This window comes from Lytechinus pictus, chromosome 10 (assembly GCF_037042905.1).
Source record: "Lytechinus pictus isolate F3 Inbred chromosome 10, Lp3.0, whole genome shotgun sequence".
NCBI classification, from domain to species: domain Eukaryota; kingdom Metazoa; phylum Echinodermata; class Echinoidea; order Temnopleuroida; family Toxopneustidae; genus Lytechinus; species Lytechinus pictus.
Genome location: NC_087254.1, coordinates 23,877,284 through 23,895,481, shown reverse-complemented (window position 1 = coordinate 23,895,481; position 18,198 = coordinate 23,877,284). Strand labels below are relative to the sequence as shown.

Below are 18,198 nucleotides of genomic sequence, written 5' to 3'. Positions count from 1 at the left end.
CCTAAAATGAAGACCATCGAAGAAATATAGGTTCACACAGAAATATAGAAAGTGTTGGAAATATATAGACAGCCACAGAAATAAAGACAACTTCAACTTTCGTTTCATTTAATTTTGTGGTGGTCTATATTTCTGAAGTTGTCTATTGGTTTCCAACACCTTCTTTATTTCTCTATTTCTAAGTTGTCTATATTATTTCCAACACTACAAAGTTCTGTGTGAACCTATATTTCTGAAGTTGTCTTTATTTTTGTGGTTGTCTATATATTTCCAACACTCTCTCTATTTTTGTGTGAACCTTCATTTCTGAAGTTGTCTTTATTTCTGTGGTTGTCTATATATTTCCAGCACTTTCTCCCACTTTCTCTTTATATGTGAACCCAAGTACTGTATGCGATTGTCTTCATTTTATGTGTTACTGTTGATTTGGACCCTTTTGGCAATTGGCCATCCATACCTGACCGCCAAGGAACAAAGGGACGCCGAAGTCAAAGAATCAAGCCGACACTTGTCGTTCTTTTGCTCTGATTAAGGTAATTATAACTCACATTTTCACGTGTCAGATGAAAGTGAAGACTGATTGCCTTTTTTCATTGCTGTTATGAATTATCACTGATCAAGAATGAATGGATATTGTGGCGTGCTGATTTTGGAGTCTTCACTACACTACAGTCCCACTCGTTGACGGACATGTATGGTTGGTGGATGTAGCCGATACAAAACAAGAACTTGAAGTTGAAGAAGATATTTCAAGAGGCGGGCAAGCGGCTGTTATTTACTTATTTATTTATTTTATTTATTTTATACTGCAGGATAGGCCCTTTCAGTTATGCAAAACTGCTTTCCAAAAGGCGCCCTGCAGTTTAACAAATAACTCTACATCCATGACATCAATTATTTTAGACCAAAAGCTTCAGTCATGTCAGTCTCTGTAGACTTTTGTAGTCTGTACTGACTGTAGTCTGTACTAAAAAAATATTGTTTGGTTGTTCGCTGAACTGCGTTGGCTCCACTCACCAATACATAGACTGAAGTGATGTTGGCCCGTACGTAAAGACAACGTATTAGCAGTAACTTTAGATCTAACATTCGGCGGAAACCAGATTTCGGATCTTTTTTTGTAGGGCCTACATAAAATGAACAAAAAAAGAAATATCCAACTTGACACGCAAATATGAATATATAAAATAAAAAAGATATATTTTAACTTAGACCGCAGTTACCGCTAATTCCTTTCAAATGATGATCAAAACAGTCGGTCTTTGTAATTTGCCGGCCATCTTGAATGACGTCATCATCCTTACGTATTTACCAGTTGCCATATATCGTGATTCGAGCTGCTACGTTGCGCTGTCTATGTGTGTGCGTTTGGAACTTGTCGCTCGCATTGATTGGCCATGATATCGAAAACTCTAGTCTAATCGGAAAGCCTTCATAAAGCCTTAACTCAACACACGGCTGCCAGTTTTTCCTCTCCTATAATAAATTTGAAAAATAAGGAATAAATCATTGGTAACATATTTTTGATATTTTCTTGGAATATGCGCAGTATCAAAAGAAAGATTAGAGTCCAACGAAAATAGTGGGTCATTGTTCAAGATAATATAATGTCACTTTATAGACCTAAAAAATAAATAAAAATCTAGACAAAACACTGACTACAGTGATAGACTTGCTCCTTGCCCTTTCTTGTAAACGTCTCAAAATTTGCGATCACTAACGCAAATTTATTGCGCAAGGGTCGTGCCCAATTCGCGTTTTTATTTGAAAATCAGTAGTATCAAAAGAAAGCTTAAAGTCTAAAGAAAAATGTGGGCCATCAAAAATGATATGTCATTTAGACCTAAAAAAAAAAATCTAGACAAAACACTATAGGCCCGAATTGCGGGCTCGCACTAACGTACTACCGTCGGTGAATGGGGAATTGGGGATGACAGTTAAATGTCAGAAATTGTTAAATAAATCCCCAGAAACCAGTGTTATTCCTGTCTACATATTACTACTATTATTAGCCAGCCATGTGCCAGGAGCTAGGAGGCTCCTAGAAAAATCATTCACTCACAACGTGTGCTCACTCTCCATGGAGCCAGGGCATGTGCCTATATTGTGTGCATGTCGGTTGGGATTGGGAAACAATTAAACCTTTACCCCCTGATTTTCCTTGTTTCCTGTCATGAATCCAGCCCTAAAAAGTGTAAATGGCTGAAAATCTAATTCTGTTAATAGTGTTTACTTTCATATATTTATATTTTTTCAAAAATAATTACTTTGGCTTACCTTTAGAATCCAATGTCATGAATGGATTACAGATGTGTAGGGTGTGTGATGCCTCGTTCTAAAACTACAGTTAGTATCTGGCGCTAGGTAGGTTGTTCTCATAATGGATTATGACATTGAATTCTAAAGCTACTCCATTACTTTTAAAATAATTATGACAAAAGGATGTAGAAGATGGGGTTCTACTCACCCCTGTTTACACCATCAGCTGTAATTGAGCTGATTTTAGTGGACCATCGCATTTGCAATCAATTATGGAGTCGTTTAAAACATTAAAATTCAAAAGGATAACCTTTTTTAATTATATTAAAAATGTCAATTTTTTTCTTCAAATGAACAGTCAGAGAGGATTATTTTCAAAAGAAGATAATTTTAATTGATTTATTAGATCTCACAACTGACTCTTTATACCGCTGATAATTCATTTGGAAAAAAATGAACATTTTTGTATTTTCAGGCCACCATCTTTGGATACTAGGCCACCAAAGATATAATAAAATATGGTTTCGGAGCCTCTTGAATGAATTTATATCAGAGCATGCCTTAATAGTTAAATGTCAATACAGTTTATGATTTGACCCTTATTTAAAGTAATTTTTAGTACCGGTATGGTATTTATTCCCATTCATTAGGAATTTCATTACTTTTGCAGGTTTCAATTATGGATTCCACAACTGAATTTCCCCATGTTGCTTTGTCACCGGGTGAGAGGAGTCCGGAGATGGAGAGTAGCAGCCAAGATCAACCATCACCTGATGACAAAAGTGACACTTTGGAAGCTGGCAGTGCGCCTGTAAGCACAACTGCAAAAGAACCTCTTGGAGAAGGATCTTTAGAGCTCGGGTTAACACAACCTGAAACAGGGTTACCAGAAAAATTGGTTGAGCCTCTCGAAGGATCGCTACAACAAAAGCAAAATCTGACAAGAAAGACTGATGTATCTTCTGTGGAGAATTCTGGAGGTCAAGAAGGAGTGCCCCTTTCGATAGAGAAAATTTTGGAAAAGTCAGGAAATGGGAGTGTTGTGCAGAGTGCTCCAGAAACCCAGGAAGTACCTGACCAAGTTCAAAAGGAAGTTGTAAAGGATGGTCCAGGAGTTGATTCAGCAACACAAAGTGCAGCATTTTCATCTGAAAATGAAAACCAAATTGACATTTCCATCCAAGAACATTCAGAAGAGGCATCTGTTGGTGAAAAGAGTGTGGAGACTCCTGGTGAAGTTGTGAGGCAAGGTATCGATGGAGGAAACCAAGAGCTTGAAGAAGAAGGTATGGAATGTACAGATGGTGACACAAATCTAGGTGAAGGTATTCAAATTGGAAGCAATGGTTCTTCTGAGAAGAAGGAATCTAGTGAAGATGCAGATAAAGACTCTGTTGACATAATTGAAAATGCTGCTCTCTCAGAGATGGCTGTAGGACAAACAAGTGAGCCTGATAAGGACGAGACCAGTGGAGGAAGCTGTCAAGTACATGGTGATTCCACTCCCAATGAAGGAAATTTGGAAAGTCATCAGGCAGAGCCTAGTGATAAGGAAAGCAGCAGATCACCAGTCCCATGTGAGAGCAGCACAGAAAATGTAGTAGCCAACTTAATCAGTGATTCTCTTGTCTCAGAATTCAGTCAAGAAGGAACGAAAGAAGAAGGTTCTTCTCAGGAAGATCAAGATCCCAATGATGAATCAGCTTTGGCTGTTAGTGATGCTGGCATTGTAGGTGATAAAGAAATGGCTAACGCAGACGGTGTAGAAAAGGAGTCCCAGAGCGCTGAAAATGATCAGGAACCAGAGCTCATGGACACCCAGATCATAGAAACAGAAGATGGGAACACTCAGGACTCCATGGCTGAACTCGGCACCAAGGACAGTCTTGATGACTGTAACATTGACAAGGTTCCCAAGATTTATGATGAGTGCAGCATGGAGAGTTTTGTTTCAGCCAAGAGTGGAGAGCTTGACTACAGGGATAGCCTTCAAGGAAGTCCATTGCCCGTGAAGAGGGTCCGGGAGCTGATAGATGAAAGCCCAAGGGCCAGTCCCAAGAGGTCCAGGACAAGTACCCCTACTATCCAGAGTGATGATGAGTAAGTCTTTTTTTGTACAAATTTTCAAAAGAAAATAGATGCATTCAAGCTTCTTTCTTGGTTGTGTTCCATATTTTAATGACATGTCTGTTTGTTATTCAGTGCAGTACTTTCATTCAAAACATTTTTTTAAATAACAGTAGAACAAATGTCTAGTTTTTTATAAGGTTTATCAATATTCTATGTGGACCTGTTATTTTTCCTAAAATATGATTATTAGATAAGAAACTTTTCAAAGTGAATAAGGAGGTGCATTTTAGGCACAAAGCCTTTTTATTTATAATAAACCAAAAAAATAATTAGATTGTTATCCTACCTAGCATCTCTCAAACCAAATAAAGAGATCTTACCATCATCCATGCATTTCAGAGTGATGTATTTTTAACTGGAAATAACATTAATCATAAACATTTTGATTTCTTCTTTTTTCAGTTTGGGCCATTTTCCTGCAGAGAATGTCTTTGAGTACCAGTGGCCACAGGACAATCCTGGCGAATGGTACTTTGTCCAGGAACAGATCAGTGAGTTCCTGGGAGTCAAATCCTTCAAGCGCAAGTACCCAAGTAAGTTTGTGTATTGTATCAGTATGTTTTTTTACTATGCTGTAACATTCCAAATTATAGAATTACTCATACAGCTTACTGATCCTACTCTCCTGTGTGTCAACTTCTTGAGTGTTCGAGGGTGTCATATAATGACGACTGATACCCTTTAGCCTCAATTGCCCTAACCTAACATGATAATCAGGCTTTCTTTTCATTTCGAACCTGCCATCAATAGTTTCAATATCAATTGCATGACATCTACTCTATAAATTTGCCAGTTACATGACATTTGGCACGCTTTCATTAAATTTTCAAATAATTCTAATTTTTCAAACACGGATCTGATTCATAAAACTCGTAAAACAAATAAATCTGTGACAATTTTGTTCAGAAACAATCAAATTTCTCATGGGCTTAGAAGAGAAGGTTGTAATCTCGATGGATAACATTCTTAGTGAAACGGGGCCCAGTTTTCTTCTTAGATTTCCTATTTGAAACTACAGTAGTACTTGAATTTCAAATATGTTTTAAATATTGATAGGGTTCAATACCCTCAATTCATTTTGGTCACAAACTCTGTATGTTAACTATTTTTTTGTCAATATATGTATACCTTAGATCTTGAGAGGCGGGTAATGGATATCAAGGAGAAGGAATTTCTTCGAGAGAGGGGTGTGGTCACAGAGGAACAGGTTACGCTTGGTAGGTATATGTGCTACTCTTTGAGTGATATGAATTTGAATTTAGAAGGACAGGGCGTATGGCAGAAAGAGATGCTATCAAAAACAACCCTGAAAATGAAATGTTTCTTTAATTTCAGTAGCATGCTTCTTGAATGAGAAGCACTCATACTGGGACTTGCATTTTATTATTCTTTCCCAATTTTGTTTTAATTAGATGCACCGTTTTCTGCAATGGGCTCCTGGTCATACCTTAATCCTGTCAGTCCTAGAAGGCGGACCAGGGCTCCATCTTACAAAGAGTAAGGATTGATCCAATCAATCGCAACTATGGAAGGCCAGCAACATCAACATCTAAAATACATGTTTACTCAAAATATTTTCTAGAAATTACATATATTCATACATTCACTGTTTTCTTGACAATTCTGTATTCTCTTTGTTTACCAAGGACATTGTGCAAATTTCCTGTAGAAAAAAATATGACACTGATGGATTTCCAAAAAGTTACGATTAATTGGATCAATCGTATCTCTTTGTAAGACGGAGCCATCTCCCTCAAGTGTGTCATGATTGATTTATGATTTATACTGCAAGAAGTTCATTGCCTTATGTTTTATTATTTTGCCTTGCTCACTAAAGTTACATGCAAGACTAAGGGATCAAAATAGCTTTGGTTTGTCATCCATTGCTACTGACAATGGCAGAAGCATCAATTTTGAAAGTTCATTGTTGAAAAACCATTTAGTCAGTATTGTAAGATGAAAAAGTGGATCCCGATGATATGATTGGTTGTGTGTGTGTGCGCATGTGACAGGTCATTTGCTGTGGCTAATATGTAGATTTAATAATGACCAGTAAAAGTGTAATGACTGCTCATGGTTTTGAGATGAGGATGGTGTATCAAATAACAAGGATTAACTTTGCTCTCTTATAAAACCTACAACAAGCATCATTATGAATGTGCATCAAAACATACTTTTAACCCTGAAACTGTCCAAACGCACTCAGCTTTGCATCGGACATGCTAGAACTGTTCCAAATTTACCTTGTGCATGTAATTCTTCCTACTTCCTACATCATCATACCTTGATGATGCGCATTGCTTGTATATATCAACTTTGGTATTCCCTCCCAGGTTTGACTGCCCTACGAGGAGATGAGGTATATGACCTGATGATGAAGGATTATCCTAACAGATACACCGAGTACGCCCGATTGGTCCAGGAAAAACAGAGGCAGAATATCAGTAATCAGCATAAAGGATACGAAGCGGTGAGGACCTTGGCCTTATACTCCTCATTACATAGAAATGAAATACATGTATCTTTACCATGTATACTTTATTTTTCCATGAATGAATAGCTCTCTTCCAAACACTACTATAGCCAATTTGATCAAAGTTAAAGGTTTTGATACCAGACTGATATTCAAGAAGTGGAAAAATGTCTTTCAACATATTTCTTAACCTCAATTTGGAAAGCAATGCTTTTAATCCACTTTTCAATAGGTTCCCGTACAAAATGTAAACAAATGCAGGGTTTTTTGTATGAAGCAACAAAGATATGTTTAGTACTGTTTGGAAAAAAGGTATTTGAGTTATTACCATGTCCAGAGATGCAAAAGGTAAATAATATGAAGTTCATATTGACCATAATTGCTGAATCAACCAATTCAACTTCCAAATATGGGCATATAAATGTAATAATGTTTCATATGAATTATCTGAAAGGCATGGCTGAAGGGACATTCAATGGAACTTACATGGAAAGCATTCTGCTCAAGAGGGCATTTTAAGCATTTCCATCAAATACATATACTTGTTAGTATTCAGTATAAATGGAATGTCTTTGTAATCAAAGATTTGTGAATATTAATGGTTGTATGTACTAAAGGTAACTTTATTTTGTTTTATATTAATTACTCTACTTTTAACAGCCAACAATGGATGCAAGTAAGATCAAAGAATACATCAAGAAGGCTGCCAAACAAGCCGCAGAGTTCAACGCACTCTTGATGAGAGAGAAGAGAGAAGAAAGACAGTACTACTTTGACCTACAAACAATGGTGAGTTAGCATGATGGCACGCTGTCAGCTTGGTCTTTTTCAAAGTTATGATCAGTGCATTAGCCCATATGTGCTTATCTGTGTTAGTGATTTCTATTATACTAGGTTTTTTAGCTGGTAGCATTGTTTCATAATATTTGGCTTGTTTGGTCAGAATATGTCAGAACTTAAGACATCAAGATTTATGATGATATCAGAATTCATCTTGATTTTAAATACTTTCTTCAAAATTTCTTCTTGCTGCAGTTACTGGAGACTGTAGGTAAGATCACATTACACATTGTTCTTCATTTATATGATGCTAAGCTGTTGATAGATCTTAAAATATTTTTTTTTCCGGGGGGGGGGGGATATCAAACTCTTTAGAGTACATGTTTATCAAAACGCCCTTCTTTTTTGTAACAAAGTATAGAAATACTACAATCAGTCTGGTTGATCAATTCAAAATTCTTGCAAACTGAAAGTTTTTCTTGAGGATAATGGATAATGTATGTTGGGTTCTTCTTTCTCCTCGCAGAATACCAACCAACACATTTAGGAGCAGTCGAAATTATGAGTATTTTCATTTTCTTTTTTTTTAGCAACTCCAGATGAAGAAGTTGAGTAAAGAGGATACAAAGATCGGTGCCTATCCTGTAGCGGTCATCCCTGGCCAGTACCAGGACTACTGTAGATAGTAAGTCTGATAATAACGACATTGATATTTTGTATGGGTAGAGGTGTCATGATAAAAAGGATACAGAGATTCGTGCCTATCCTGTAACATTCTTCCCAGGTCAGTATCAAGACTACGGCAGATAGTAAGTCGGTTCATGAGAGCAATATAATATTGTATGGAAGAGGTGTAATTATAAAAAGGATACAGAGATTCGTACCTATCCTGTAACATTCTTCCCAGGTCAGTATCAAGACTACTGCAGATAGTGTGTCTGTTCATGAAAGTAATGTATTTTTGTTATTGAGGCTGGTCCTGGGAAGATGTTAAACATTTCCTTACCTGCCTCATATTTTTGTCCAACTGTTAAAACTTATCATTCTAGCCAGCGAGAAATGATATTCTGAAAGCAGGCATAAGAAACTATTCATCCATATACCATCACCATTTATCATCACATTGTTCTTGTCATAGTTACTCAGCTGATGAACTGAATTATTTGCCATTGAACACTGCCATCTATGGTCCAATGGCGATCAGGAGAAAGACTGACTATGGTCCTGAAGTGGAGGAGGAAGAGGGAGATGATGATCTTGATATCATGGCTGTAAGTAGCGTTTTTTCATTAGGAGTGTTAATTAACCCCAGTAGTACCATGAATGCCCCAATCATTCTCTTCTTGTCACCCCCAACCATATAGGATTGTATCAGAATTTACCTGGCCTATTAAAACACCCTTATTAAATTAATACAGAACATCAAAATCATTTTCATTATTTTTTTTTCTTAAGACACTTATGAATTCCTTCAATCTTAATTGTAACCATTGTAATTGTAGATTGCAAATTTGTTCATGTTACCAATTTATCGAGAAAAAATGCCAGGACGAAGGGGGCTAAATACCCCCTCCCCAGGGCTATATAGGGTTACGAGTACTGAATAACATTAGGGAACAAGCTGCATGGATGCAGTTTATAATTTTTCTCATTTTGACCTCAAAGGAATTAACCAAAAATGAGGATAGAGACAAGGATAAGGAAAAGAGCAAATCTGTCACCAGTCAACCACTGAATGAGCATCAACAGCGGCAGCAACAAGAGCAACGTCTGCAACAGTTACTGAATCAACCACTCCAACCAGTACAGCAGCAGCAGGAGAAACCAAAACCGCAACGGCAAGCACCACGCCCAAAGCAACAGAAGCCACCTCCACCACAGAAACAAGAAGAGCAGCAGCCGCCTCCTGTGAGTTCTACGCCAGCAGCATCCAAGTCACCATCAGGACCTACCATCTTGAGACCGAGGGCAGGACCGATCATAGTCCAGCCAGGGCCAGAGTCTGGTGGCAGTGGGGACAGTGACATGGTGAGACTACCTGGTCCTGAGGCTCTGCAGCAGAGTATGGAAGCAGTGGTACCAACTGCTCCAAGACCTTATCAGGTACATGCCACAGGGAATGTTCATAAAAATGACCTGTTTCTTTTGGGATGCTTTCCCTTACTATGGTATTTTGAGATAGACTGCTCAAAGATCAATGTCTCTATTTGAGAACATTCTTAAATTTTCTTTTTTTTCTTCTTTGGTTGGTCTCATCAGTTCAGGATAAAGTTTACTTAAACGGCTAAATCCTAAAAGTAGGATACCTCGGTCTGTGGAGTACTTCATGAAAATAAACAAAATTCAAGATTTACCCAAATCTGAAAGGGCTAGGTTCAGACATTGCTTCCCATCTCTTTATTGGTGTCACTCTTAACAATCTTCTTCTTTCTCTCTGCCATCTTCCAGCCCAAGATCAAGCCTACTGCTATCTGCGGCTTATGTTTGAAAGACAGACGAAGTAACACCAAGGGAGTTTCAGAGAATCTGGTTCACTGCTCACAGTGTGATAACAGTGGTATGTATCATCACCCTAGTTCTGGTATCGACTTATGAAGGGATTCTCACTTATCAACATGACGACTTGAAAATGAAAGATTCCTACTTATGTTAATATTCAATGTTCATTATCTGTATCTTAAGTATGTATACATTATTGTATATGACCCTATAGCTGTGTGACTTAAAATACATTTGAGGTGTAGAATAATCTATGCCCTTTCATATCGATATGCTTTTGCTTGCATATGTCATTCAGGGAATTCCTTCCTACTTTTACTTTCATGCATAATACGACTGGAAGGAAGCAACAGCTAGCTTGCTCATGCCATCTCTACAACACTTGACAAGATGATGTGACACTTCTTTACAAAAAGATTGCTTTTCCTGTTAATGTCCTTACATTTTATATATATATATTTTTTTAACCTCCGTAGGTCACCCGTCATGTTTGGATATGAATGATGAGTTGGTAGCAACCATTAAGACCTACCCTTGGCAGTGTATGGAATGCAAGACCTGTTCACAATGTGGTGATCCTACACATGAGGTATGATGATATTAGATAGGAGGGGAGGTAATAGGGGATGGGGATAGGGGATAAGAATGTTGAGGAGGTAATAGGGGATGGATAGGGGGTATGAACGATGAGTTGGTTGTACCCCTGGCAGTGTATGGAGTGCAAGACCTGCTCGGCCGTTGCATGGCAAAACGTTGTATCTGCAAAATGCACATTCTAAGAAAAATCACTTTGAAGTTACAGCTTTTGTCTTTCTTCAAAAGAAAATTTCCCAAATTTCCCAGTGATGAATTTAGTTAGATTTATAAGAATGTCATTAAATTCATCTTCCTTCACAGTTTTTTTAACATTTAACTTTTGTTTTTCATCAAAATAACTGTTTTTATGTAGATAGAGAATTTAGCCAAAATATCCAACTGTCCACATTAGTCCTACGTTGTTGTAGTAGATACATTGTAGTTGTTGTAGATACATTTTTTTGCCATCAACTAGTCTATGAAGTTCGAGGCTCACTGATTATTGTAAAAATATGTATGTTGCAGATACATCCTTGTGCCATATTTCACGAAGTTGGGTGCGCTCAATCATTTGATGGAAGAAAAGTGTAACTAACAGATACATCTTTTTACCAAAGAACATTGCGCTCTACTGTGACATTTTTGGAGTGTATCTGTAAGATACATCCTTTTACCTTCAAACGAGTTGGCAAATTTGAAAAAAGTACTGTACATAGCCCATGCTATCTTGAAAACTAAAATACCTGTAATTATGAGAGTAAGATAAATGAAAAGAGCTCACTGAAAAACCCCACCAAGTGTCAAAACCTGAAAAAGTCAAAATTTTAAGATTCACCGTTTTGCCATGTGACGGCCGCGTATGTATACATGTATACATGTATACTCAGTAGTAACCTATACCTAAGACCTGCTCAATGTATGGTGATCCAACTCTGAGGTATGATGACATTCAAAACAAGGGAATGGGATCCTGGATGGATAGGAGATACGAGTAATACGCTAATTGCCTTCACTAAGACTTATGGTGTGACACAAGTAGCACTATATTCTCCACGCTTTCCCTTGCATTAAACCATTACATTTTCAGTTTCCTAAGACTCTTCTGCATACTAGTATATCTTGATTGATAATTCAGGATTATTTTGCTTTTTTTTCAAACATACCTTGTCCTTGAATTACATTTCATATGTTCCATCTTTTTTTAATTATTATTATTTGTTCCTCTTTACAGGATAAGATGATGTTTTGTGATAAGTGTGATAGAGGATACCATACCTTCTGTGTTGGACTCACAGATATACCAACAGGTAAAAATAATCCTTTTTCCTGCAATTCTTTTTAATGAAAAATTACAGTTTTTGAGAAATTTTGAGATTAATAGCAAAAAAGGAGACATAATGGATTAAAATCGAATTTAATTAAGGATAAACAGAAGAAGATGAATGTCTTTCTTACTATAAAAGCATGGAAGCGTCGTGGTGTAGCGGTTCTGACTCTCGCCTTGTAATCAAAGGGTTGTGTGTTCGAATCCCACCATGGCCTAGCGTCCTTTGGCAAGGCGTCAATCCACACTTTGCCACTCTCACCCAGGTGCTAATTGGGTACCGGTAGGAAACAACCGTCATTGTGGTTGGTTTAGCAAGTGTGCGCCTAACAGGCTGCTTGAAATGCTATGAATCCAGTGACCAGGTAATAATAATTGTTAAGCGCTTTGAACAGCGTAGATTGATAAAACGCTATATAAATGCCAATTATTATTATTATTATTAAAAACAGTAATTCCCAAGAGAAATGATGGGATTTTTTTGTCTGAAATCAGTGTTTTAATCTATTTAAATATATAGCCAAAATTGTAAAGGTGATCAGACCAGCACCAGCATAATGACACTTATCTCTCCATTTCTTCCATCTCTTAAAAAAAAAACCCAGGAAATTGGCTTTGTCCAACCTGTTCTGCTGGGGGTCTCCCTCCCCCTGTACCGCCTCCACCACCATCAAACTTCACAAGGGGGCTTACCCCATTACAACTACAAGGAAGTGTCCCACCACTTCCATTGCTGCTACAGGAAACACCACAGCTCCAACCATCTCTACCACTACCACAGCAAGGGGGACCACCTCAGCAACAGGGTATACCACCACAAGGTGTACTGCCAATGCCACCCCAACAACAAGGCATTCCACCACAACCTCAGGGGTTGCTGGCACACCCAAATCACGCACCACTTCCACAACAGGGGATGCCCCAGCAACAAGGTCTACCACCCCAGCAAGGCTTGCCTCCACAGCAGCAACAGGGCGGTCGATCCTAGCAACAGGATATTGCATCCTGCGAGCAGTGTCCACGACCCTCTTGCTCATCTAGAACTCGAGTAACATACTATGCGTAGCACAAAAACCCCAAGAACTGAATGTATGTTTTGTATTGTAACATATATTTTGTAAAATATTGTGTAGATGTGTATATACTGTAATCAGAACAATAGTTCTGTAGGAACCAAGTTGTTAGTTGCTACTTCAAGATTCATGTGTCAGATTTATTTTTATGATTAAAGGAGAATGAAACCTTGGAACAAATATGGAATGAGAAAAATCAAAGGAAGTTTGATGGCAATTGGAGAAAAGAAGAAAGTCATGAGCATTTGAATGTCGAAATCACTAATGCGCTGAGATCCGCCCACTGGCAATGCGAACAAGATTTGTGATGTCGTAGAAGTACAACCCTCCCCTGTGTACAGTGAAAATATATCCCAAAATATCTATTTTTGCTCATTCTTCTGATAGTTCAAATATTTTGTCTATTTTTTTAATGGAACCCCTATAACATGTCTTTCCATGAAAACAAAGCACCTGATCTATGGATAGACTTGATAAAAGTGACAATTTAAAGGGGAATCCAACCCAAATAGAAACTTAATTTTATAAGGAAAAGAAAAATCAGACAATTTGATAGGTGAAGGTTTGAACAATATCGGACAAACAACAAGAAAGTTATGAATTTTTAAAAGTTGGTAATATAGGTAATCACTATACCCATGGAGACTTCAAATTGGCCGCATATGGGATGTCATAGTGATGTAAGGCAAGGACTACTCTTCCATGTACTCCAATACATTTTATTGCTAAAATGTCATTTTTCCCAAAAGTTTTATTTCAAATTATATTTTTCTTTCATGAGGACATAAAACAATATACTACCTTGGGTTATATATAGATTACTGCCCCAGGGGAATGGGTACTTAGGAGAAAACCACAAATCCCTGATAATAAAGTACATGGCCTATGGGAAAGTTGTCCTTGCCCCTTGTCATAATTTACTTACCCAGTTGCCAATTTGAAATCTACATAGTATTAGTGATCTCAATTTTAAAGCAGCTATAACTTTCTAATTGCTTGTTCGATTTCTTTCAAACTTTCACCATTCTGTTCAATTTATTTTTCTCCTTCCCAACATAACATTTTATGGCCAAGGCTGGATTCCCCTTTAAGTAAATATGTAGAAAAGTAATTGGGGAATTGTACAAGTGCAACATCACACATCGTTGTTCCCATTGCCAATGGGAGGATTGAATGCTCATAGCTTTATTATTGTCTTGCTGTTTTCACACAAGCTAAGTTGTTCCCACGGTTTTATTCTCCTTTAATGGAATTTGTTCACATTGCTTTGACTTCAAACAATATTTCATCAATTGATATGCTGTTGATTGGTGTTTTTCACAATATGCAACTCCTCATTTGTGGATCATGATCATTGTCAAATTGTGTTTCACATAAAATGCAATGGTGAAAAGCTACACGCAAAAGATGTCCAAGACAATGATTTCTTTTTAGTTTGTTTAGATCCTTTAAGATTTATCATGTTCTTTGTATTCTCTATACTTGCTTCAATTGATATGGGAAAGGATGTCCCTTTCCATGGTTGAATAGTTCCTTTAATGAAAGGTAATTTTACAAGTAAACAAAGTCAGAAAAGGTACATTAGGCTTTTGTTGTGTGTTCTTTGTATGCATTTTGACAGGTGTCGACTTTTTAGTTTTGGTAATGGCACAATAAGCCACTGCCGAAGATGGAGTACCCATTCCAAAATCAAACACAATTCACTATATGTTCTATACATGTACATCCTAGTCGTGCAAATGAAAACAAATTTCAGTTACACTTACTTTTGAGTTTTGACCTTTTATTCATGTCAAAATGACAATTTAATACCATTCATATTTGTAATATCATACACATTGCATGTAAATTGCAGTGTACAAAACATAGCAAATACAATTATATATCATTTGTATGTTATTATTGCTCAGCCTCTCGTTTCACTAGTAAAACAAGAACTCTAAATTATTTTAACAGACTACATCATTAGTCGATTAAAACGTAGGGACATACATGTACATAATATTTTTTCAAACAATCTTATGTATGGAACTGTAAATATAATACTAACAATTTATAAAACAGCTAGATCCATATACATTGCGATGCGAGTTGCATTCACAGTGATTCTTCAAAGCAGACACAAAATAATGGAGCTTTCATTCTTGCCTATTAACTCATAAAAAAAACCTTATTGATTCTCTTAACCCTAATTCTCCCGGGGGGGGGGGGCCATAATGGCCCCCCCCCTCGACAATTTTCGCGATATATCTGCTGCGCGAAATTTTTTGACCTTGCCGCTCACTGACTTTTTGCTTTCAAGTCTCGCGCAAATTTTGAGACCAAATTTGTGACGCCCGGGTACGCGGTTACGACATTACGCAACATTATGTAAGTGCATGTCGGACCCAAAATTGCTCATAAACGTGATTTCATGTACAAATCCAATGCAAATTGTGTATTTAGCCAAAATTCATAAATGTATCATAATTTCTACTTTTACTGATTAAACTTAATCAATTTTGCATTGTTTATGATCAGAATTAAGTCTGGAACGATTTCCATTGAAAAAACAATAAAAAACAAAAAGTAAAAAAACAAGGAAATACATAAGAAATTCATAAAACAATAAAATACATAAGAAATTTATTTCCAAACCGAACTTTTTTTAAATTGTGATTGTTAAGAATGCTACAAAGAATATTTTTACCAAAAAGTAGCATTCTAGGAGCTTTATTTAGTGAATAATTAGAGCAAAAAGTATGATTTATGCATAAATTAGCATAATTAATTCATATAAAATAAAATTTCATTATTTTGGAAAATTTTACCATACAGCCTTGTAGATTACATCGCACACTACCAGCGTGCAAATTTTTGTGTCGCTCGCGCGATTGGCGGCCGAGATCTTAAGGGGGGGCCATAATGCCCCCCCCCCCGGGAATGACAACAATCAAAATACCCCGGGAGATTTAGGGTTAACTCTCCCTCTCTCTTGTATTCTTCCCCTGCTTACCTTGGAGATCATTGGCACCGTTGAGCCGCAGTTTGATCATTTTGGGATACAACACAGATTCAGAAATTCTAGATCTTTATAAAGTTGTCTTACGACAATTTTGGCAGAGATTACAGAAAGAGAGCATCAGAAGTCCACAAGAAAAATCCCAAGATGCAATGCACACTAAAAACAGTAAAATGAAATTCACCTTCATTACTCATTTGTCAATTGAGACATACCTCAAAAAGCAAAGCTACACCAACTTCAGTTATAATTTCCATACCTTTTCACAGACTTATCCATGAGGATTATTAGATATTGTTGTGCATTCATTTGAAGTGATTTAAAAGAACTTCTTGATTTGTTTTTCCTGTGACATTACATAATTTTGAACAGAAAGATAATGGGGAATTCATTTTCAAGCATAAATGTATGCCATTAATGCTTAATTTTCTTTTCTCCCACTGCTTACAAGATCAACCAATAGCATATTATGAATTATGAGAGAAAGACAAAAGTCCTCAATAAGTAAAAATTTTCCACTGAGCAACTGTCACATAAGCATAGCATGGAATCATAAATAAAAACAATATAATCCTAACTGACTAATAATATCACAAACGTACTGCAACGTAAGACACATAGTAGTTTCAATAATGCATAAAACAATGCCATCGCATATTTCAAACATAAAATCACACACTGAAATGCTGATCTACAGTTTTAGGTATACAATAGGTCCTAATGGTAACACATGTTATATGAAGTGACCTGCACTATTAACCAAAGGAGATATATACAATGAAGAAAAATGTTAATGTAGGACAGAGAGTGGGGTATATTGATATTCAATGCTGATAGTCCTTATCTTTTCAGCCACTTAAAGGCTTGCTTTACATAACATATATCCTGTTAATAATTAATAATAATTGGCATTTATATAGCGCTTTATCAATCTACGACTGTTCAAAGCGCTTCACAATTATTATTACCCGGTCACTGGATTCATAGCATTTCAAGCAGCCAGCTAAACCAACCACAATGACGGTTGTTTCCTACCGGTACCCAATTAGCACCTGGGTGAGAGTGGCAAAGTGTGGATTGTCGCCTTGCCAAAGGACGCTAGACCATGGTGGGATTCGAACACACAACCCTCTGATTACAAGGCGAGACTCAGAACCGCTACACCGCTACACCTGTTGTCCGGAGATCTTACAACCTCCACAGACTTAATACCATAAACTTGATTGCATATATGCTACATGCAACAAATCTTTAAAAATCATCACAGGTGATCAAGCACCTACACCATATCTTTAATATTAAAGCTACATTGTTAAACTGAAAGGTGAAATAGTTTGTCAAACATATTACAAATCATTCAGAATGCCCATATATAAATATTCCTTAAATAGGCAACTTCATTGGAATGTTGGAACTATAATTTTGTTTACCCCAACATATAGTTTTAAACAGAGGCATATTAAATAGCAAATGTATAATTTAAAAAATTATCCTACGGTTCTAATCATCAATTCATTCAGACATTTTCTTACCATAAATACAAAATCTTGTCTTCTGCACACAAGTCTGAACACTACCTAACATTCATGAACACACTTATTAAATAGGCAAATATCATTGGTTAAAAAATAAATAACATTTTACACGTTGAATCTTTATGATATTAATATAAAAATATAGAATTTACAAAATAATTCTCTTTCACCTCAGGACACCCATTATCTTGTGCGTTGCTCTCGATTTTCAAACCCTAACTTGTCAATGACAGAGGGATGACGGAAGGATTCAACTAGCATTGGCAGAAAGAATGCCAATTAGTACTTGTGTCCATCCAACAATCATCCACTTTTGAAATCTATATCATAACAACCAATTAGGAATTAGGATCTCCAAACAAGAGATTGTCGGGTACATAATTATGACATACACAGGTACACGTACGTTTGAACAAACATTACAATCACTGACTCCATTTTGATGAAATTTCAGTGTTACATATGGGTTTTTTTTTCTCTCATTATTTAAATCAACTCATAGTTATGGTGGACTTGGCCTTTAACTAAAATAAAAGCAGTGAATTTTA

The 18,198-nt window shown here is 36.7% G+C and overlaps 1 protein-coding gene across 2 annotated transcripts; it reads left to right on the top strand.

The window, feature by feature from the left end:
• Positions 1-429: 429 nt before the first annotated feature.
• On the top strand, positions 430-14,693 carry LOC129269328 (uncharacterized). Of its 2 annotated transcripts, none has more exons than XM_054906822.2 (13): positions 430-533; positions 2,930-4,359; positions 4,792-4,922; positions 5,523-5,606; positions 6,723-6,859; positions 7,523-7,651; positions 8,233-8,327; positions 8,781-8,913; positions 9,308-9,745; positions 10,091-10,199; positions 10,618-10,730; positions 11,949-12,024; positions 12,647-14,693. In XM_054906822.2, the coding sequence occupies exons 2-13, from the start codon at positions 2,939-2,941 to the stop codon at positions 13,027-13,029; spliced, it is 3,249 nt and encodes a 1,082-aa protein (XP_054762797.2). In that variant the 5' UTR covers positions 430-533; positions 2,930-2,938; the 3' UTR covers positions 13,030-14,693. The 2 variants fall into 2 exon arrangements, with proteins under 2 accessions (XP_054762797.2, XP_063961704.1); XM_064105634.1 differs by lacking the exon at positions 430-533 and adding an exon at positions 2,284-2,364.
• The last annotated feature ends 3,505 nt before the right edge of the window (positions 14,694-18,198 follow it).

Coding starts and splice junctions, on each gene's coding strand:
- LOC129269328 (XM_054906822.2), top strand. CDS start 2,939: ATGGATTCCACAACTGAATTTCCCCATGTTGCTTTGTCACCGGGTGAG. Junction 4,360..4,791: donor ACTATCCAGAGTGATGATGA/GTAAGTCTTTTT, acceptor TTCTTTTTTCAG/TTTGGGCCATTTTCCTGCAG. Junction 10,731..11,948: donor GTGGTGATCCTACACATGAG/GTATGATGATAT, acceptor TCCTCTTTACAG/GATAAGATGATGTTTTGTGA.